The sequence below is a fragment of the Hyperolius riggenbachi genome, chromosome 10 (genome assembly GCF_040937935.1).
Source record: "Hyperolius riggenbachi isolate aHypRig1 chromosome 10, aHypRig1.pri, whole genome shotgun sequence".
NCBI lineage: Eukaryota > Metazoa > Chordata > Amphibia > Anura > Hyperoliidae > Hyperolius > Hyperolius riggenbachi.
The window spans coordinates 264,089,180-264,112,274 of NC_090655.1; the positions used below are offsets into that span (position 1 = coordinate 264,089,180).

A 23,095-nucleotide genomic window follows, 5' to 3' on the forward strand; every position below is an offset into this window, starting at 1 on the left:
TTAAATTTGGACCTCAAGGGGTTTGCTCACTTTAAATTATGTTTGGCCCACTCTAGACCACCAGGGAAGCTATATTGGAGGTGAGGCCATAGTACACCAGGGAAACCTTATGGGGGAGGTAGGGGGAAAGCCCTAAACACCAGGGAACTGTAGGAGGGATGGCTGCCACTAGACACCAGGGATCTGTATAGGGGAGGGAGGACCACTAGACACCAGGGAACTGTATAGGGTCACTTCCAGGCTGTCAGACAGCAGTGTCTCTCCTCCAGCGTCTCCCTTGCTCAAAAAGCCCAGCAAGGGGAAGATTTAAAGTGAACCTGAGTAGAAAATAAAATGATGAGATAACCAAATGAATGTGTCCTCCTACTCCTAAAAATGACTTTTTAGATATCCCATTATTTTATTTTATGTATTTTGCTCATCCCTTTATTCTACATTTGAGCTGTCACCCGTCTAGTCACCTGATTTCCAGGCTACTTCCCTTAAAGGACAACTGAAGCAAGAGGGATATGGAGGCTGCCATATTTAATTACTTTTAAAGGGAACCTAAACTGAGAAGGATATGGATTTTTTCTTTTGAAACACCGGTTGCCGGACTGCTGATCCTGTGTCTCTAATACTTTTAGCCACAGCCCCTCAACAAGCATGCAGATCAGGTGCTCTGACTGAAGTCAGACTGGATTAGCTGCATGCTTGTTTCAGGTGTGTGATTCAGCCACTACTGCAGCGAAAGAGATCAGCAGGACTGACAGCAACTGGGATTGTTTAAAATGAAACATCCATATCCCTCTCAGTTAAGGTTCATTTTAAAAAATACCAGTTGTCTGGCAGTCCTGTTGATCTATTTGGCTGCAGTAGTGTCTTAATCACACCCGAAACAATCATATGGCTAATCCAGTCAGACCTGACAATGACGTCAGAAAACCTGATCTGCTGCATGTCTGTGCAGGGTTATGGCTAAAAGTATTAGAGACTGAGGGTCTGTAGGACAGCCAGGCAACTGGTAGTGCTTGCTATCTAAGCACTACCAGTTGCCTGGCTCTCCTGCTGATACTCTGCCTCTAATACTTTATCCATAGCCCCTGAACAAGCATGCACCAGGTCAGGTGTTTCTGACATTAATGTCAGATCTGACACGACTAGCTGCATGCTTGTTTCTGGTGTTATTCAGACTCTACTGCAGCGAAATAGACCAGCAGGGATGCCAGGCAACTAGTATTCATTAAAAGGAAATAAATATGGCAGCCTCCATATCCCTCTCACTTCAGTTATCCTATAGGCTGTGGGAGGAGGAGCATGGCCAGAAGAGAATTTCTCTCTCCCTTTCCCCTGCTTTGTATCAATACAGGTCAATTTGATTGTTTAATTTGTGGTTTGCTGCAGTCATTATAGGATCTTTTTCTTCTTGGTCTTGTAGTGGTGCAAGAAGCTGACATATGGAGCCACCTCCATAAGGCAGCTCCGCATCTCCAGCACATGATATTATATTATATATGATATGTCTTTATATAAGGATTTTGTCTAGCAACAGAAAATAAAATAATAATAATTATTATTATAATACTGAGTATACGAGATACAACAGAGGCTGCAGTTAGCTTATTCCACACAAGATGGCGATCACACAGGCAGGAAGTGATGTAACACAGCAGGAAAAGATATCAGGAAGTGAAGAGAAGGCATTGATGAAAGAGGTAATGGCGTCATTCTTGCATTTAACTAGCACATTTCAAGCAAATTTATGCCTGTTGGGCATTGCACAGGTTGTACGTTTACATTGCAAAGGGGGAAATTAGTACAGTGGGGAGATTAGTACAGACATGGGTATTGGGGAGCAGTGAGGGGATTAGTACAGACATGGGTGAGCAGTGTGTGTGTGTGCATAACTCCCAACATTTTGAGATGAGAAAGAGGGACACTTAAGCCACACCCCTGACACACCCCTTATCACGCCCCCGTCACACCCCTAGTCACGCATACCATAAAGATTTCCTAAGAAAAATATGTGGTTTTATAATTCAAACCACACTGGTCCTTTCTATCCTGGTTCATTTTCCTTCATATTAACATTTTAAAATTAGTAATATATCAATTTAAAATATCTCCCCAGTATATGTAGCCAGGTGTATAGGTCTCCCCAGTATATGTAGCCAGGTGTATAGGTCTCCCCAGTATATGCAGCCAGGTGTATAGGTCTCCCCAGTATATTCAGCCAGGTGTATAGGTCTCCCCAGTATACATAGCTAGGTGTATAGGTCTCCCCAGTATATGTAGCTAGGTGTATAGGTCTCCCCAGTATATGTAGCCAGGTGTATAGGTGCCCCCAGTATAGCCAGGTGTATAGGTGCCCCCAGTAGATGTAGCCAGGTGTATATATGCCCAGTATATGTAGGCAGGTGTATATGTCCCCAGTATATGTAGCCAGGTGTATAGGTGCCCCCAGTATATGTAGCCAGGTGTATAGTGGCCCCAGTATATGTAGCCAGGTGTATAGTGGCCCCAGTATATGTAGCCAGGTGTATAGGTGTCCCCAGTATATGTAGCCAGGTGTATATGTCCCCAGTATATGTAGCCAGGTGTATAGGTGCCCCCAGTATATGTAGCCAGGTGTATAGTAGCCCCAGTATATGTAGCCAGGTGTATAGGTGCCCCCAGTATATGTAGCCAGGTGTATAGGTCTCCCCAGTATATGCAGCCAGGTGTATAGGTGCCCCCAGGAAGGGAGGCAGCCAGTGAAAGGGAGCTGGTGGCAAAGCGGCGGAGAAGGGGGGAAGTCTCCCCCCCCTTCACTCACCTTGGGGCTCCCTTTCCTGGCTCTCCCTTCCGGATTGTGTCCCCTCCGATGGCGCAGCGGCAGAGTGACAGCGGGCGGGGAGGACTTACCGATGTCCTTCCAGCCGGCAGAGGGAGCTGTGATCTGTGCGCAGCTAGTCTGGTCTTGAGTAGACCAGACTTGCTGCGCACAGATCACAGCTCTCTCCGGCGGCTGGAAGGACATCGGTAAGTCCTCCCCGCCCGCTGTCACTCTGCCGCTGCGCCATCGGAGGGGACACAATCCGGAAGGGAGAGCCAGGAAAGGGAGCACCAAGGTGAGAGAAGGGGGGGGGAGACTTCCCCCCTTCTCCGCCGCTTTGCCACCAGCTCCCTTTCACTGGCTGCCTCCCTTCCTGCGCAAACAGTCCGTCCCTGCATCTGACCCCCCAGCCAGCCGGGACACTGGGGGGTCATAGCGGGATAGCGGGAGAGCCCTCCCAAATCGTGTCAGTCCCGACGAAAACAGGACGGTTGGGGACTATGGTGTGTGTGTGTGGGGGGGGGGGGATTAGTACAGACATGGGTATTGGGGAGCAGTGGGGAGATTAGTACATGCATAGGTATGGGGGGGCAGTGGGGGGATTAATACAGACATGGATATGGAGATTAGTACAGACATGGATCCAGTATAGTCATGCTCCCCCCCCCCACCCCGTATCCCCCTAGCATTTCCATTATCCTCCAACATGTAATGCCCCCCCCCCCCCCTCCCCCAGCAATGCCATTTCTTTCCCAGTATAGCCATGTCCACACTCCAGCATTGCTCCCTTCCCCCACCTCCATGCAGAGTAGTAAAAGGAAGGATTTTCCAATACATTGGTTTATAGCTAGCTGTCACAGTGTGCTCCAGTCCTCTGCTCCCATTAGCCTCAGTCTCTGCCTCTCCTCATATCCTCATCCATCTACCACTACCAGCGCTGCTGTAACATCACAGGAATGGTAACAGTGGGAGGTGGATGTGAGGAGAGAAGGCCAGCTGGAGAGGAGGCAGATGGAGGACAGGACCGCAGCACGCTGTGAGTATAGTGCACAGGTAGCTATATATCAATTTATGCTTTACTGTGATACTCTGGATGGCCCTACCACCCACAAGTGACAGCAATAGGGAGAGCTGGGAGGGGGGTCCTGTTTTGGTAGTTTCACCACTGACAACTGTACAACCTAGATTATCCTCCCCTTATTATCTATCAGGTGGTACAGACTAACCAGCAAGCTCATGGTGACCCAGAACTCATTGGAGTGTGTAAGGGACTACAATGGTCCTAAAAGCCCCCTTACTAAGATGTTAAGAAAAACAAAAATTTGCTTTCCTAAAACAGAAAGAATTTGCGATAATTCAGGTTGGAGTGAGCTCGAGATGTCTCCCAGAGCACCACTGCTGAATATATGCAAATTAACCATTGTACCCTTAGAAGCTAAACACACCTCCAGAACCGCTGGAATGCAATGATGTGTCAGCTTGTTATATTGTACAGAGCCATAATAATCCAACATGCATACAGACTGTTTCGGATTGTTTGATCCTCATCAGTGCATGGCATGGATTAATTTGGCTCTATGGAGTAGGGCTTGTAAACCGAGAGGTACAGACTAACCAGCAAGCTCATGGTGACCCAGAACTCATTGGAGTGTGTAAGGGACTACAATGGTCCTAAAAGCCCCCTTACTAAGATGTTAAGAAAAACAAAAATTTGCTTTCCTAAAACAGAAAGAATTTGCGATAATTCAGGTTGGAGTGAGCTCGAGATGTCTCCCAGAGCACCACTGCTGAATATATGCAAATTAACCATTGTACCCTTAGAAGCTAAACACACCTCCAGAACCGCTGGAATGCAATGATGTGTCAGCTTGTTAAATTGTACAGAGCCATAATAATCCAACATGCATACAGACTGTTTCGGATTGTTTGATCCTCATCAGTGCATGGCATGGATTAATTTGGCTCTATGGAGTAGGGCTTGTAAACCGAGAGGTACAGACTAACCAGCGAGCTCATGGTGACCCAGAACTCATTGGAGTGTGTAAGGGACTACAATGGTCCTAAAAGCCCCCTTACTAAGATGTTAAGAAAAACAAAAATTTTCCTTTCCTAAAACAGAAAGAATTTGCGATAATTCAGGTTGGAGTGAGCTCGAGATGTCTCCCAGAGCAACACTGCTGAATATATGCAAATTAACCATTGTACCCTTAGAAGCTAAACACACCTCCAGAACCGCTGGAATGCAATGATGTGTCAGCTTGTTAAATTGTACAGAACCATAATAATCCAACATGCATACAGACTGTTTCGGATTGTTTGATCCTCAACAGTGCATGGCATGGATTAATTTGGCTCTATGGAGTAGGGCTTGTAAACCGAGAGGTACAGACTAACCAGCGAGCTCATGGTGACCCAGAACTCATTGGAGTGTGTAAGGGACTACAATGGTCCTAAAAGCCCCCTTACTAAGATGTTAAGAAAAACAAAAATTTTCCTTTCCTAAAACAGAAAGAATTTGCGATAATTCAGGTTGGAGTGAGCTCGAGATGTCTCCCAGAGCAACACTGCTGAATATATGCAAATTAACCATTGTACCCTTAGAAGCTAAACACACCTCCAGAACCGCTGGAATGCAATGATGTGTCAGCTTGTTAAATTGTACAGAACCATAATAATCCAACATGCATACAGACTGTTTCGGATTGTTTGATCCTCAACAGTGCATGGCATGGATTAATTTGGCTCTATGGAGTAGGGCTTGTAAACCGAGAGGTACAGACTAACCAGCGAGCTCATGGTGACCCAGAACTCATTGGAGTGTGTAAGGGACTACAATGGTCCTAAAAGCCCCCTTACTAAGATGTTAAGAAAAACAAAAATTTGCTTTCCTAAAACAGAAAGAATTTGCGATAATTCAGGTTGGAGTGAGCTCGAGATTATTATCTATCAAAAGGCAGATCACCTGACAGATCCTGTACAGATCATATGACCACATCAGTGAGGATGGATGAGGATCAGAATCAAATGACCGAGAGAATATTCAACCTTACACTGGAGATCATCTATCTGCTGACTAGAGAGGTGAGAAGGATTCTGGGAGATCACATGGCTTTACTCTTATCTCTATTAATAAAACACACCTACTCAGAAAGGTGAGAAGGATTCTGGGACAGTCATGTGACATCTTGATATTTATCTTTTGATACAGAGTTTTTCTTCAGTGAAGTCTGGTGATCATGTGACAATCCTGGTGCCCCAGTTTCACTCACTGATATCTGATGGACACAACAAGCAAAAGATTCTAGAAATCATCAGGAAGATGGTGGAGCTGCTGACAGGAGAGGTGAGCAGTGCTGGGAATTATAGGACATTATCCAGTAACAGCAAGGGGTGTGTCTGGGTGGTAACTGTGTCATTGTGTGTGTCAGGTTCCTATGAGGTGTCAAGATGTCACCATCTATTTCTCCAAAGAGGAGGGGCAGTATGTAGACAGACACCAGGACCTCTACAAGGACACCATGATGGAGAATCAGCCGCCTCTCACATCTCCGGGTAAGAGGAGACTTTCCTTTATTATAGGGGAGAGAGCAGTATGGAGGGTCCTCCTAGATCCTCCCATTAACTGATAAACGCAAAGAGACAATGACCTCAATTAACTAGGCTGTCCAGGGGAAAAAAAACGAGGTTGATGAAATTCCACATTTGGTATTGTAGACTTTTTTTTCCAATGTAGAAGTCTCACCAGCTGTGGCGTAGTCACTGCAGCTAGCTGAGATTCTTCTCTTACAAGTGTCTGCATGAGCTTACTAGAGAGTAAAAGGCTTCCTGTCTCCCTTTATATGTGCATGCATGTCACAAGAGGGCCCTCTTCTGTGCATCAGTATACAGATAAAAACAAGGAACACCAAGAGCCCCAATAGTGTAATATGTACTGGTCAATGGTTACTAGAGAGAGTAAATGTTAATACTCACAAACCAGGGTTACCATTAGGCAACCACTGTAAAGGCAGGTGGGGAGATTTTCCTGACCCCACTCAGGAGTAAGAAGTCACTCTCTGTAGATGAGAAAAAGGGGTTCAACCCTCCACCCAGGGTGGACTCAATATTATGCAGGAGAACAGAGGTGCCAAGAGGATAAAAGGAAGCTAATTGAGCTTAAAAACCAAATCCTTGGTAAATAGAGGAGGTAGTGGTGGACTTACCTCCTCCAAGTAGACACACAACGACTGTAGTAAAGACAGTCAATATATTTTATTTATGAACTCCAAATATGCAACGCGTTTCGCAGGTTTGATCCCGCCTCATCAGGTAATGACAACGGAGCAATAGTATATGTGGTCAGTAGAAGAGCCAGGCACCAGAGGTTTTTAAGCTCATTTAGCTTCCTTTTATCCTCTTGGCGCCTCTGTTCTCCTTCATAATCAGTATACAGATCTTCACATCTAAGGGGATACAGTGAATCATCTTTAAATGTCTCCTTCTCCTGGTCTTGATTTTTTTTTTCTTTATGATGTCCCACCCGGCAGTGCACTGGACCAAATGGGGTGAGTAGCAGGACTAGGTGGCTCTTCCTATTGGCTGTCTTCCTTGTATACAATTTTACCTCATGCTGATTGTTAGTTATGGACAGGTCCAGCCAGGTCTTAACTACTTCCCAACCACAGTTTTTTCCCCCTAAAAACAGAACAATTTTCACATCACTTTTGAAGTAGGAGAACAGAGGCGCCAGCAGAATAAAAGTGGATAAAAGCTTTAAAATTTGCTTGGAGGAAGTGGTGGACTTACCTCCATAAAGCAGACACGAAAGACTGTCTGTATAATAGTATTCACATTTATTATATGGTACCCCAAAAGTGCAACGCGTTTCGCAGGCTGAGCCCGCTTCATCAGGCAATAAAGTGGGGACAAAACTGTAGACAAGAGACAGTACATTATGCTATAGTGAATGCTGCAGTTACAAGATGCATATTAATATATTACATGTCATAAAGCATACCATATGAAAAATTGCTTTGTGGAGATAGCATAAAAAGTTGGGTGTACAAGTACACAATAGGGGGTAGAGGCTATGGTGCTCGTGATAGTAATGGACTATGGGGTATTTTTTACACAGATTTGCAATGAGTGGTATTGGTAATGAAAAAGGGTATGTGTCAGCAAGTGTAATGGGTAATAGAGCATTGAGAAGAGAACAGGGGGCCAGAAATATATTTTCACATCACGCTCCTCCTATTCATTCACCAATTATTACTTATCACACTATAATGATCTGTATATTAGTTTTTTTTTTTTCAACACAAATTAGGCTTTCTTTGGGTAGTACTTTTTGCTAAGAATTATTTTATTTTGATATGCATTTTAAAGGGAATAATAAGAAAAAGAAATGAAAAATTTTCATTATTTTTCAGTTTTCGGCCATTACAGTTTTAAAATAAAACGTGCTTCTGTGGATAAAACCCACACATTTTATTTGCCAATTTGTTGCAGTTATGAGAGTGTTTAAATTCTGTCCCTAGTACAATGTATTGTGATAATATTTTAACTGTAAATAAAGGTGTATTTTTTTTTCATTTAGTGATTTTTTTAAATACTATATCACTAATTACAAACCTTTATTTGGAAAATTAACAGTTATATACCCTCATGACATACATATTAAAAAGTCCATAAGGTAACTATTTATGTATTATTATTTTTTATGGTGTCATTATTTTTCATGTTTTTTTTTCTTTTTCTTTTTTCATTTTCTTTACAAGTGTTTTATTTTGGCAACTATAGGGTAGGGGTGTAAGGAGTTATATTCAATAAAAATGTATGTATTGATATGTATAAAAATGTATGTGGGTTCATATTTACCTTTTGACCACAAGAGGGTGTTACACTTAATTGCCGAGTACTGTAAACAGTACATGGAACTATGAAATGTAACTGTTTACTTTCACTTAATGAACTGCCGGCATCTCGCTGACACCGGCTTTTCATTCATTACAGGCACTGTGATCGGGTTTTGGAAACAGATGTTCCCATGCACTGATCACGGATTGGCTCGATTACGACGTAAATGAAAGGCAGCGTGGCAATCTGGAATGGCAAGCTAAACGAATAAATACATTTATCTATGCCCCTGGTGCTGAAGTAAAGTCCACAGGGGCATAGATACACGTAGCCGTGGTGCAGAACTGGTCAATTGTTAAAACATTTTACTTGTTTTACTGAATACGTTAGTCTTTGTGAATTTACATTTATTGAACTATTTACTGCACAAATTTGTAGCTTTCCTCAGTAGTCAGTAATTTTACTCTTTAACGTGGCAGCAGCCTTACTGAATTGACATGTGAAAAGATGTTCATAAAAATAGCTGTTTTCTGCTTTACTAAATGCAGTAATGCTTAGTGAAGTGAGCCCTGAGTCAGTGTGTGTGCTTCCTATAGATGTATCCAGTAACAGAAACCCACCATAGAGATGTACAGGTCCTCTTTATTCCCAGGATTGTATATCTAGATCCCCCATCATCTGATAAACACATAGAGACAATGTATTCAGTCAGTGTGTGTGTTTCCTACAGGTGTATCCAGTAACAGGAACCCACCAGAGAGATGTGCAGGTCCTCTTTATTCCCAGAATGATCCACAGGAAGATCCCTCCATCCCCCACCATTTTCAGGTAGGTGGAACTGAGGGTCATTAATGACCCCAAACTGTGTGACATTATTTCCTCCTGCAAATGCTGTTATCTGTGCTCACATTATAAATTGCTATTTATTTTGTGCGCTTAGGGTGGAGAACTGATGCACGTAAATGCTGTGGTTAAAGAGGAAGAGGAAGAGATATATTTGACAAGTGATCAGCAGTCTATGATGGAGGGTGACATGAAAGGGACAATTAAAGAAGAGACCTATGTGAGGAGTGATCAGCAGCCTATGGAGGAGGGTGATATGAAGGAGACAATTAAAGAAGAGATGAATATGAGGAGTGATCAGCAGTCTATAAAGGATGATTACATGATGAGGACAATTAGAGAGGAAGAAGAAGAGACAAATGTGAGGCGTGTTCAACAGTCTATGGAGGACGGTGACGTAATGAGGACAATTAAAAAGGAAGAAGAAGAGACATATGTGAGGAGTGATCAGCAGTTTACTGAGGAGGGTGACATGATGAGGACAATTAAAGAGGAAGAAAACGAGACAAATGTGAGGAGTGATCGGCAGTCTATGGAGGAGGGTGACATGATGAGGACCATTAAAGAGGAAGAAGAGACGTATGTGAGGAGTGATCAGCAGTCTATGGAGGAGGATGACATGATGGGAGCATCTAAGAAGGAAGACATTATTACAGGTATAAGCATTGGTGAGTGATAAACATTAGAAATTCAAAATACTACGACCTGGGTACAGTATAGATCACATGAAGACAGGAAATGTGAGAAGTAAAAGGGGTGTGATGTGTGTGATGTGACTGCACAGTGTGCCTATAATGAGGTATAAACACACTATGTACACAGGGAATGTGAGAAGTAATGGGGGTGTGATGTGTAATGTGACTGCACAGTGTGCCTGTAATGAGGTATAAACACACTATGTACACAGGGAATGTGAGAAGTAATAGGGGTGTGATGTGTGTAATGTGACTGCACAGTGTGCATGTAATGAGGTATAAACACACTATGTACACAGGGAATGTGAGACGTAATAGGGGTGAGATGTGTGTAATGTGACTGCATAGTGTGCCTGTAATGAGGTATAAACACACTATGTACACAGGGAATGTGAGAAGTAATAGGGGTGTGATGTGTGTAATGTGACTGCACAGTGTGCATGTAATGAGGTATAAACACACTATGTACACAGGGAATGTGAGAAGTAATAGGGGTGTGATGAGTGTAATGTGACTGCACAGTGTGCCTATAATGAGGTATAAACACACTATGTACACAGGGAATGTGAGGAGTAATAGGGTGTGATGTGTGTAATGTGACTGCACAGTGTGCCTGTAATGAGGTATAAACACACTATGTATACATGGAATATGAGAAGTAATATGGGTATGATGTGTGTAATGTGACTGCACAGTGTGCCTGTAATGAGGTATAAGCACACTATGTACACATGGAATGTGAGAAGTAATAGGGGTGTGATGTGTAATGTGACTGCACAGTGTGCCTGTAATGAGATATAAACACACTATGTACACAGGGAATGTGAGGAGTAATAGGGTGTGATGTGTAATGTGACTGCACAGTGTGCTTGTAATGAGATATAAACACACTATGTACACAGGGAATGTGAGAAGTAATAGGGGTGTGATGTGTGTAATGTGACTGCACAGTGTGCCTGTAATGAGGTATAAACACACTATGTATACAGGGAATGTGAGAAGTAATAGGGGTATGATGTGTGTAATGTGACTGCACAGTGTGCCTATAATGAGGTATAAACACACTATGTACACAGGGAATGTGAGGAGTAATAGGGGTGTGATGTGTGTAATGTGACTGCACAGTGTGCCTGTAATGAGGAATAAACACACTATGTACACAGGGAATGTGAGAAGTAACAGGGGTGTGATGTGTGTAATGGGACTGCACAGTGTGCCTGTAATGAGGTATAAACACACTATGTACACAGGGAATGTGAGAAGTAATAGGGGTGTGATGTGTGTAATGTGACTGCACAGTGTGCCTGTAATGAGGTATAAACACACTATGTACACAGGGAATGTGAGAAGTAATAGGGGTGTGATGTGTGTAATGTGACAGCACAGTGTGCCTGTAATGAGGTATAAACACACTATGTACACAGGGAATGTGAGAAGTAATGGGAGTGTGATGTGTGTAATGTGACTGCTCAGTGTGACTGTAATGAGGTATAAACACACTATGTACACAGGGAATGTGAGAAGTAATAGGGGTGTGATGTGTGTAATGTGAATGCACAGTGTGCCTGTAATGAGGTATAAACACACTATGTACACAGGGAATGTGAGAAGTAATAGGGGTGTGATATGTAATGTGAATGCACAGTGTGCCTGTAATGAGGAATAAACACACTATGTACACAGGGAATGTGAGAAGTAATAGGGGTGTGATGTGTAATGTGACTGCACGGTGTGCCTGTAATGCGGTATAAACACACTATGTACACAGGGAATGTGAGAAGTAATAGGGGTGTGGTGTGTGTAATGAGACAGCACAGTGTACCTGTAATGAGGTATAAACACTCTATGTACACAGGTAATGTGAGAGGTAATAGGGGTGTGATGTGTAGTGTGACTGCACAGTGTGTCTGTAATGAGGTATAAACACACTATGTACACAGGGAATGTGAGGAGTAATAGGGGTGTGATGTGTGTAATGTGACTGTACAGTGTGCCTGTAATGAGGTATAAACACACTATGTACACAGGGAATGTGAGAAGTAATAGGTGTGTGATGTGTGTAATGTGACTGCACAGTGTGCCTGTAATGAGGTAGAAACACACTATGTACACAGGGAATGTGAGAAGTAATAGGGGTGTGATGTGTGTAATGTGACTGCACTGTGTGCCTGTAATGCGGTATAAACACACTATGTACACAGGGAATGTGAGAAGTAATAGGGGTGTGGTGTGTGTAATGAGACTGCACAGTGTGTCTGTAATGAGGTATAAACACACTATGTACACAGGGAATGTGAGAAGTAATAGGGGTGTGATGTGTAATGTGACTGCACAGTGTGCCTGTAATGAGGTATAAACACACTATGTACACAGGGAATGTGAGAAGTAATAGAGGTGTGATGTGTGTAATGTGACTGCACAGTGTGCCTGTAATGAGGTATAAACACACTATGTACAAGGAATGTGAGAAGTAATAGGGGTGTGATGTGTGTAGTGTGACTGCACAGTGTGCCTGTATTGAGGTATAAACACACTATGTACACAGGGAATGTGAGAAGTAATATGGGTGTGATGTGTGTAATGTGACTGCACAGTGTGCCTGTAATAAGGTATAAACACACTACGCAAGGAATGTGAGAGGTAATAGGGGTGTGATGTGTGTAATGTGACTGCACAGTGTGCCTGTAACGAGGTATAACACACTAGGTACACAGGGAATGTGAGAAGTAATAGGTGTGTGATGTGTAATGTGGCTGCACAGTGTGCCTGTAATGAGGTATAAGCACACTATGTACACAGGGAATGTGAGAAGTAATAGTGGTGTGATGTGTGTAATGTGATTGCACAGTGTGCCTGTAATGAGGTGTAAACACACTATGTACACAAGGAATGTGAGAAGTAATAGGGGTGTGATGTGTAATGTGACTGCACAGTGTGCCTGTAATGAGGTATAAGCACACTATGTACACAGGGAATGTGAGAAGTAATAGGGGTGTGATGTGTAATGTGACTGCACAGTGTGCCTGTAATGAGGTATAAACACACTATGTACACAGGGAACGTGAGAGGTAATAGGGGTGAGATGTGTAATGTGCCTGCACAGTGTACCTGTAATGAGGTATAAACACACTATGTACACAGGGAATGTGAGAAGTAATAGGGGTGTGATGTGTGTAATGTGACTGCACAGTGTGCCTGTAATGAGGTATAAACACACTATGTACACAGGGAATGTGAGAAGTAATTGGGGTGTGATGTGTGTAATGTGTCTGCACAGTGTGCCTGTAATGAGGTATAAACACAGTAAGTTGGTAGAAAGTCCTTTGTTAATATTTTAACCTCCCTGGATGCCGGAGGTCGCGGCTCAGGCCCCGCTGGGCCGATTTTAATAATTTTTTTTTAAAACACGCAGCAAGCATGCGTGTTGTGCCTGATCCTCGCCGCCGTTCCGCCGCTACCCGCCACGATACAATCCCCCCCCCCAGACCCCGTGCGCTGCCTGGCCAATCAGTGCCAGACAGCGCTAAGGGGTGGATCGGGACTCCCTGTGACGTCATGGCGGTCGTCACCATGGCGACGGGGGGAGCCCTCCTGGAAATCCCGTTTAGAATGTGATTTCCGGACGGGTGATTGCGCCGGCGGGGATCGGAGGGGTGGGAGGGACGCCGCAGTGAGGGGGGATAAATTTAATTTTTTTTTTTGCAAAAAACGTTCCCGCGCCCGCAGGGCCGTGGGAAACAGAACGCCAGGCAGGTTAAAAGTAGTTCTGGGTTATGTGCAATTCACCTGAGTTTTCTCCAGGGCTGTGGAGTCGGAGTCGAGGAGTCAGGGCAATATTGGGCACCCGGAGTCGGAGTTGGAGTCGTGGTTTCATAATAGTTCGTAATAGGAGTGTAATAGGAGTGTGATGTGTGTAATGTGTCTGCACAGTGCGCCTGTAATGAGGTATAAACACACTATGTGCACAGGGAATGTGAGAAGTAATAGGGATGTGATGTGTGTAATATGACTGCACAGTGTGCCTGTAATGTGGTATAAGCACACTATATACACAGGGGAATGTGAGAAGTAATAGGGGTGTGATGTGTAATGTGACTGCACAGTGTGCCTGTAATGAGGTATAAACACACAATTTTCCCCCGGGAATGTAAGAAGTAATACGGGTGTGATGTGTGTAATGTGACTGCACAGTGCGCCTATAATGAGGTATAAACACACTAGGTACCAAGGGAATGTGAGAAGTAATAGGGGTGTGATGTGTGTAATGTGACTGCACAGTGCGCCTATAATGAGGTATAAACACACTATGTACACAGGGGAATGTGAGAAGTAATAGGGGTGTGATGTGTAATGTGACTGCACAGTGTGCCTGTAATGAGGTATAAACACACTATGTACACAGGAAATGTGAGAATTAATAGGGGTGTGATGTGTGTAATGTGACTGCACAGTGTGCCTGTAATGAGGTATAAACACACTATGTACACAGGGAATGTGAGAGGTAATAGGGGTGTGATGTGTGTAATGTGACTGCACAGTGCGCCTATAATGAGGTATAAACACACTATGTACATAGGGAATGTGAGAAGTAATAGGGGTGTGATGTGTGTAATATGACTGCACAGTGTGTCTGTATAGAGGTATACACACACTATGTACACAGGGAATGTGAGAAGTAATAGGGATGTGATGTGTGTAATGTGGCTGCACAGTGTGCCTGTAATGAGGTATAAACACCCTATGTACACAGGGAATGTGAGAAGTAATTGGGAAGTGATGTGTAATGTGACTGCACAGTGTGCCTGTAATGAGGTATAAACACACTATGTACACAGGGAATGTGAAAAGTAATAGGGGGTGTGGTGTGTGTAATGTGACTGCACAGTGTGCCTGTAATGTGGTATAAACACACTATGTACACAGGGAATGTGAGAAGTAATAGGGGTTTGATGTGTGTAATGTGACTGCACAGTGTGCCTGTAATGAGGTATAAACACAGAAAGTTGGTAGAAAGTCCTTTGTTAATAGTTTAACCTCCCTGGCGTTCTGGACGAGCTAGGCTTATCCAGAGACGCCGGAGGTCGCCGCTCAGGGCCCGCTGGGCCGATTTGAATAATTTTTTTTGTGCCTGCTCGCCGCTGATCCGTCGCAATACAGCCTACCCCCCCCCTAGACCCCGTGCGCTGCCTGGCCAATCAGTGCCAGGCAGCGCTGAGGGGTGGATCGGCAGAGGGGTCATGGCGGTCATCACCATGGCGACGGGGGAAGCCCTCCTGGATATCCCGTTTAGAACGGGATTTCCGGACGGGTGATTGCGCCGGCGGGGATCAGAGGGGTGGGAGGGACGCCGCAGGGAGGGGTGAATCATGTAGCTAGCGCTAGGCTAGCTACATGATAAATTTAAAATTTTTTTTGCAAAAAACGTTTCCGCGGCCGTAGGGCCGTGGGAATCAGAACGCCAGGCAGGTTAAAAGTAGTTCTGGGTTTATGCGCAATTCACCTGAGTTTTCTCCAGGGCTGTGGAGTCGGAGTCGAGGAGTTGGAGTCGGGGCGATATTGGGCACCCGGAGTCGGAGTTGGAGTTGGAGTCGTGGTTTCATAAACTGAGGAGTTGGAGTTGTAGTCGGAAGATTTTTGTACTGACTTCACAGCCCTGGTTTTCTTCTAGGGGATATTTTCACAACTTTTAAAGCGGACCCAAACCAAACATTTTTTTAATTAAAAATATTTAGTTGCACCACTCTGACACATACAAAGATAAATAAACACTCCTTTCAAGCCTATGAGCATTTCAGTGCATGCTTTTCACCCTTCTCTTTTTATAACTAGGGTTATACAGGTGGCTGCCATTAGAAATTCCTCCTTTGCCGGACACCTCCTCCTCCACCAGTCTGCCGGATTCTGTCTCAGCAATATGAAAGGAAGGGAGGGGTTCCTCCAATAAATGTAAAATATTTTATATTTGTCATCATGCAGCTGAAAAAAGGCTGCTATTTATTATTATAATTTAGAAAATAGATTTTATTTCTGAAATCTTGTATTTTTTATTTGGGTCTACTTAAATGCCTTTTGAACCACCAGTAAGAAATACTCAAAATAATTTTGATGGTACTTTTTTTCCTACTTTTTGGTACTTATTTATTGCTAAGTACAAAAAAGTAATTTAAATCGAAGATGAAAAATTGTCTCATAGGCTAAACTGGGAATTGCATATGGCCTCTGGAGTCCAAACAGGCCAGCAAATGGTTCTGAGATGGTTGGGATCCAGGGCTGAAGTAGCATGTAAGGACCCTGACAGTCTGTGTGTTCACACTTTCAACCCCCTTTCTCCTGGGGTGGAGATCATAATGAGAGAAGGGCAGACTCTGCCATCTGATCCAGTTTCACCCCTCTCATTAGAGGCAGAAATCCAACACTGAATAGGATAACAATTTTGGATTCATCAGGTTCTCTGGTATTCACAGATATCAAACACTGGATAATTATTATCTTGCATTCCAGAGAAATCCATATCTACATTGCAGAATATGTTAAAATTAAGACTTGCATCTTGACACAACCACATTGTGTCCAGTGACAATAATATGCTGATAATGGTCACTGTACATTACTGCACACAAATTGGTCACAGTAGGGGTGACTTAGTGTTATCAGCCTGTAATAAGCTGATAATGGTCACTGTACATAACTGCACACAGATTGGTCACTGTAGGGGTGACTTAAGGCCCATACACACGTCGGATTTGCGCGAACGACGGGTCGTTTGAACGTTCCGTCGTTCGCACGTTTCCGCATGAGGCGGATCGCTGGTAACCAGTCTTATCTCCCGAACGATAGTCTGTACACACGCCGGATTTCATGCGGAAACGTGCGAACGACGGAACGTTCAAACGACCCGTCGTTCGCGCAAATCCGACGTGTGTATGGGCCTTTAGTGTTACTGGCCTGTAATAAGCTGATAATGGTCACTGTACATTACAGCACACAGATTGGTCACAGTAGGGGTGACTTAGTGTTTCTTGCCTGTAATAAGCTGATAATGGTCAGTGTACATTACTGTACATAGATTGGTCACAGTAGGGGTGACTTAGTGTTACCGGCCTGTAATAAGCTGATAATGGTCACTGTACATTATTGTACACAGATTGGCCACAGTTGGGGGTGAATTAGTGTTACTGACAGTAATAAGCTGATAATGGTCACTGTACATTACTGTACACAGATTTGCCACAGTAGGGGGTGACTTAGTGTTACCAGCCTGTAATAATCTGATAATGGTCACTGTACATTACTGTACACAGATTTGCCACAGTAGGGGGTGACTTAGTGTTACTGGCCTGTAATAAGCTGATAATGGTCACTGTACATTACTATACACTGATTGGTCACAGTAGGGGTGACTTAGTGTTACTGGCCTGTAATAAGCTGATAATGGCCACTGTACATTACTGTACACAGATTGGTCACAGTAGGGGTGACTTAGTGTTACTGGCCTGTAATAAGCTGATAATGGTCACTGTACATTACTGTACACAGATTGGTCACAGTAGGGGTGACTTAGTGTTACTGGCCTGTAATAAGCTGATAATGGCCACTGTACATTACTGTACACAGATTAGTCACAGTAGGGGTGACTTAGTGTTACTGGCCTGTAATAAGCTGATAATGGTCACTATACATTACTGTACACAGGTTGGTCACAGTAGGGGTGACTTAGTGTTACTGGCCTGTAATAAGCTGATAATGGTCACTGTACATTATTGTACACAGATTGGCCACAGTTGGGGGTGAATTAGTGTTACTGACAGTAATAAGCTGATAATGGTCACTGTACATTACTGTACACAGATTTGCCACAGTAGGGGGTGACTTAGTGTTACTGGCCTGTAATAAGCTGATAATGGTCACTGTACATTACTATACACTGATTGGTCACAGTAGGGGTGACTTAGTGTTACTGGCCTGTAATAAGCTGATAATGGCCACTGTACATTACTGTACACAGATTGGTCACAGTAAGGGTGACTTAGTGTTACTGGCCTGTAATAAGCTGATAATGGTCACTGTACATTACTGTACACAGATTGGTCACAGTAGGGGTGACTTAGTGTTACCAGCCTGTAATAAGCTGATACTGGTCACTGTACATTACTGCACACAGATTGGTCACAGTAGGGGTGACTTAGTGTTACTGGCCTGTAATAAGCTGATAATGGTCACTGTACATTACTGTATATAGATTGGTCACAGTAGGGGTGACTTAGTGTTACTGGCCTGTAATAAGCTGATAATGGTCAGTGTACATTACTGTACACAGATTGGTCACAGTAGGAGTGACTTAGTGTTACTGGCCTGTAATAAGCTGATAATGGTCACTGTACATTACTGTACACAGACTGGTCACAGTAGGGGTGACTTAGTGTTACCGGCCTGTAATAAGCTGATAATGGTCACTGTACATTACTGTACACAGATTGGTCACAGTAGGGGTGACTTAGTGTTACTGGCCTGTAATAAGCTGATAATGGTCACTGCACATTACTGTACACAGATTGGTCACAGTAGGGGTGACTTATTGTTACCGGCCTGTAATAAGCTGATAATGGTCACTGTACATTACTGTACACAGATTGGTCACAGTAGGGAGTGACTTAGTGTTACTGGCCCGTAATAAGCTGATAATGGTCACTGTACATTACTGTACACAGATTGGTCACAGTAGGGGTGACTTAGTGTTACTGGCCTGTAATAAGCTGATAATGGTCACTGTACATTACTGTACACAGATTGGTCACAGTAGGTGTGACTTAGTGTTACTGGCCTGTAATAAGCTGATAATGGTCACTGTACATTACTGTACACAGATTGGTCACAGTAGGGGTGACTTAGTGTTACCGGCCTGTAATAAGCTGATAATGGTCACTGTACATTACTGTACACAGATTGGTCACAGTAGGGGTGACTTAGTGTTACTGGCCTGTAATAAGCTGATAATGGTCACTGTACATTACTGTATATAGATTGGTCACAGTAGGGGTGACTTAGTGTTACTGGCCTGTAATAAGCTGATAATGGTCAGTGTACATTACTGTACACAGATTGGTCACAGTAGGGGTGACTTAGTGTTACTGGCCTGTAATAAGCTGATAATGGTCACTGTACATTACTGTACACAGACTGGTCACAGTAGGGGTGACTTAGTGTTACCGGCCTGTAATAAGCTGATAATGGTCACTGTACATTACTGTACACAGATTGGTCACAGTAGGGGTGACTTAGTGTTACTGGCCTGTAATAAGCTGATAATGGTCACTGCACATTACTGTACACAGATTGGTCACAGTAGGGGTGACTTAGTGTTACCGGCCTGTAATAAGCTGATAATGGTCACTGTACATTACTGTACACAGATTGGTCACAGTAGGGAGTGACTTAGTGTTACTGGCCCGTAATAAGCTGATAATGGTCACTGTACATTACTGTACACAGATTGGTCACAGTAGAGGTGACTTAGTGTTACTGGCCTGTAATAAGCTGATAATGGTCGCTGTACATTACTGTACACAGATTGGTCACAGTAGGGGTGACTTAGTGTTACCGGCCTGTAATAAGCTGATAATGGTCACTGTACATTACTGTACACAGATTGGTCACAGTAGGGGTGACTTAGTGTTACCGGCCTGTAATAAGCTGATAATGGTCACTGTACATTACTGTACACAGATTGGTCACAGTAAGAGGTGCTGTATCGAAAGTGTTTACAGAGATATAATTTCCTCACAGGAGCATACCGATGTTGCAGAGCACTGCAGGATCACTTGTTTTTTTTCTATGTAACACTTCTGGATTTTTCTGAAGCAATCCCAGGAAATTGTAGTTGAGTAACACATTCAGGAATTGTGGGTAATATAATTATGTTTGGTGCAGCTTGTTGAGATTTTTTTCTAGATCATTTGTCTTATTTATAAATTCCCCACATTTTGACATTTCCATTTATCGGGCTAGTTTACGTCATTAATACATGTGTGTCAGCAGACATATTGTTTATTAATTGATCTGGAAACATGTTCCCTTGTCCTGTGGATTGAAATGACTGTATGTCACCACACATTTTGTTTCCTGATTTGGAATTCCTCCCCATCTGTATCTCAAGTGGTGCTAACTCTTTCTAAATGTCATCAGAGGTCTTGGCTTATTAAATAGCAGTCTTTTATACTGTATATTCCTGCAATAAGACTATTTTTTAACTCTTGAAAACCTTCTGAAAAGTCAGGGGTCGTCTTATACGCCGGGTGTCATTGATGCCGGGTGTTACCGCCTCTTAGACCTCGCTGCTAAGGACTGAAGTGGAGCGGTGCAGGCGCACAGGTGCGAGATCTGAGTGGCAGAGGAGGAGGCAAATAGCATACAAGGGTGGGCCAGTAGGGTGAAAGAGGCGTGTTTTATGGGCACAGTGCAATCTATTCTTCCATACCGCTCTGATAAACAGGGAGACAAGGAGAGCTGACCAATCCACTTAGGGAGAGGGAGAGTTGACCAATCCAACCAGTCCATTGCCTATATACTGTTATATACTGGGTACCACATACAGTACAGCACCAGTATCTGTCCATACATAGCACCAGTATATGATTTTTTATTTTATTTTTTTTAATTTGCTGTGCGTTGGAAGAGGGGTAGTCTTATACGGCGAGTATATCCCACACTCTATGTTTTAACTTTAAAAGTTGGGGGGTCGTCTTATACGCCCAGTCGTCTTATACGCCGGAATATACGGTACTTCATATTAAATACAACTGTCCATATATAAAATAAGTAAATGTAAATACATTGCTATCATGCATTAAATTATTGGCTAGTAATTCAATTCGATATTTGATATTTTTAACTAATTATAATTAATGTGATTATAAACTTTTCCACCAGGTGTAGCTGTTCCCAAATAGCAGAATGCTTTTGAAGTAAATCCGTAATAAAGAAAACTTCCCCTGGGGGGTACTTACCTGGGGAGGGGGGATGCCTCTGGTTCCTAATGAGGGTTCCTCCATCCTCTTCACCCTCCGGGATCCCGGCTGGCAGCCCCCGAACAGCGGCAATGTAAATATTTACCTACCCGGCTCCAGCGCAAGCACAGTAGTGGCTTTCTGATGGGTTCTGGTGGAAATAGCCGAGGGTAAGAACCCCCAGGGGCACTATTTTTGTTGCAATATCCCTTTAAAAAAATGTATTGATTTCTCATTTGCAGATACGTAAACAGAGGCACCAACAAGGATAAAAAGTATTAAAATGCATTTAAAAGGAAGAAAGCTGGTGGACTCCCCTCCCTCGAAGAACAAAACAGACTGTGAACCGCTACTATACCTCACAGTAACATTTATTAAAGTGGATCTGAGATAAACTTTTACTCGTTGCATAATTGTGTTCCTTTTATATAGTTTATTTGGCATTCCTCAAGACAAATACTTTTTTGTTTTGTTTTAAAGGGGCAGTTTAGTGAAAATTATAATTTACCATTAATCACATATCAGTTATTTAAAATAAAGAGCATATTTTTTTCTCCATAGACCTTGTGTTAAAAAAAGTAGATGATATCACTTAAAGGAATACTATCAATACCCAAGTGGTCTAAAATGACAGTGTGCAAATAATGTCTAAGTAGCTGTGTAAACATTTTCCTACTTTTCATGTTAAATATCAGAGGCAAAAACTGTAATTTATTGAGGGTAGGATTTAGCTATATTGGGACAAATCAATTGCAGAAGGGGTGTCTGCTTCAATGCACAGCCAGAGTTGCATATCAGACTACAGAAAGCAAATATCAAACATATCAAACTCTGAAAGCAAAAACAGTATGAAAAGCTGTGACAATTAGTTACATTTCCTCTGCTCTCTTCAGACACATCAGTCAGAAACACAGGACACAGGAGCTGCAGCTGTTGGGAGCTCTCTCTCTCTGTCACACACAGAGCTACACATAGGGCCTGATTCACAAAGCGGTGCAAAGTGTTTTCACGCCTGTGAAAAGCCCTTTATCACGCCTAAACTCAGTTTAGGCGCGATAAAATGAAACTCGCGCGAAATTCTGCGCGCAATCACGCGGCGCAGGGTGCAGTGCGCGGCATGCGCCCATTAAGCCCTATGGGCGCTGCGCGCGGAATTGCGCGATTGCGCGCACAAAATTTTGCGCGCAGGACTTTGCACACGATAACCAGCACAAAGCAGTGCTAACTCAGCGGTGCAAAGGTTATCACGCCTAAAGTCTTTTAGGCGTGATAACTGAGTTATCACCGCTTTGTGAATCAGGCCCATAGAGTTAACTGATCAAGTGTGAGGGGAATTTCCCCTCTCCTCATGGCTCAGTTTTGGCGTCAGTAAAGTTTGAAAGTATTTTGCTAACAGTAAACAAAGAAGTTGCTACTAAAATGTAAACACCAGTACTTAGCAGCACTTCCCAAACAATTCCTGTGTCAATTGAAAAAAATATGTAAATCAATAGTATTCCTTTAATTCTGCTTTCCAGAGAGCTGAGCTCCTTAATTACCATACTATGCAACGGGACGGATGGACTTCGCTGATACCAGGCACTCCAGTTGATTTATAACCTGACTCACACACTACAGAGAGCTGCTGTTCTCATATGTAACTAGCTAAGTAAATAGATAAAGCAGGCTGCTAATTAGTTATATAGGTAGCAGCCTGTTTGTTTATTTACTTAGCTAGTTACGGAGAACAGCACGGGGCTCTCTCTGTAGTGTGTGAGTCAGCCGTTATAAATCAGCTGGAGTGTCTGGTATCAGTAAAGTAAGTCGTGTAGTATGCAAATTAGGAGCTCAGTTCTCTGGAAAGCAGAATTAAGTGATATCATCTACTTTTTCTCCCTTCATCCTCCAGGACAGCTCACCTGAGATTACTATTGAGCCCCTCCCCT

At 43.2% G+C, this 23,095-nt stretch overlaps 1 protein-coding gene and 1 pseudogene across 1 annotated transcript; both read left to right on the plus strand.

The window, feature by feature from the left end:
* Positions 1-23,095, plus strand: part of LOC137535436 (zinc finger protein 850-like) — a 93,963-nt pseudogene that overhangs the window by 65,686 nt on the left and 5,182 nt on the right.
* On the plus strand, positions 1,676-21,445 carry LOC137535428 (gastrula zinc finger protein XlCGF66.1-like). Its single transcript, XM_068257262.1, has 7 exons — positions 1,676-1,694; positions 5,692-5,875; positions 6,003-6,137; positions 6,223-6,346; positions 9,360-9,457; positions 9,570-10,128; positions 21,413-21,445. The coding sequence occupies exons 2-7, from the start codon at positions 5,780-5,782 to the stop codon at positions 21,418-21,420; spliced, it is 1,020 nt and encodes a 339-aa protein (XP_068113363.1). The 5' UTR covers positions 1,676-1,694; positions 5,692-5,779; the 3' UTR covers positions 21,421-21,445.

What these genes read in the sequence shown, in the direction of transcription:
- LOC137535428 (XM_068257262.1), top strand. Translation starts at nt 5,780, where the DNA reads ATGACCACATCAGTGAGGATGGATGAGGATCAGAATCAAATGACCGAG. An exon ending in TCTATCTGCTGACTAGAGAG is followed by an intron (nt 5,876 to 6,002) that starts GTGAGAAGGATT and finishes CTTTTGATACAG; the next exon opens with AGTTTTTCTTCAGTGAAGTC. An exon ending in GCCGCCTCTCACATCTCCGG is followed by an intron (nt 6,347 to 9,359) that starts GTAAGAGGAGAC and finishes TGTTTCCTACAG; the next exon opens with GTGTATCCAGTAACAGGAAC.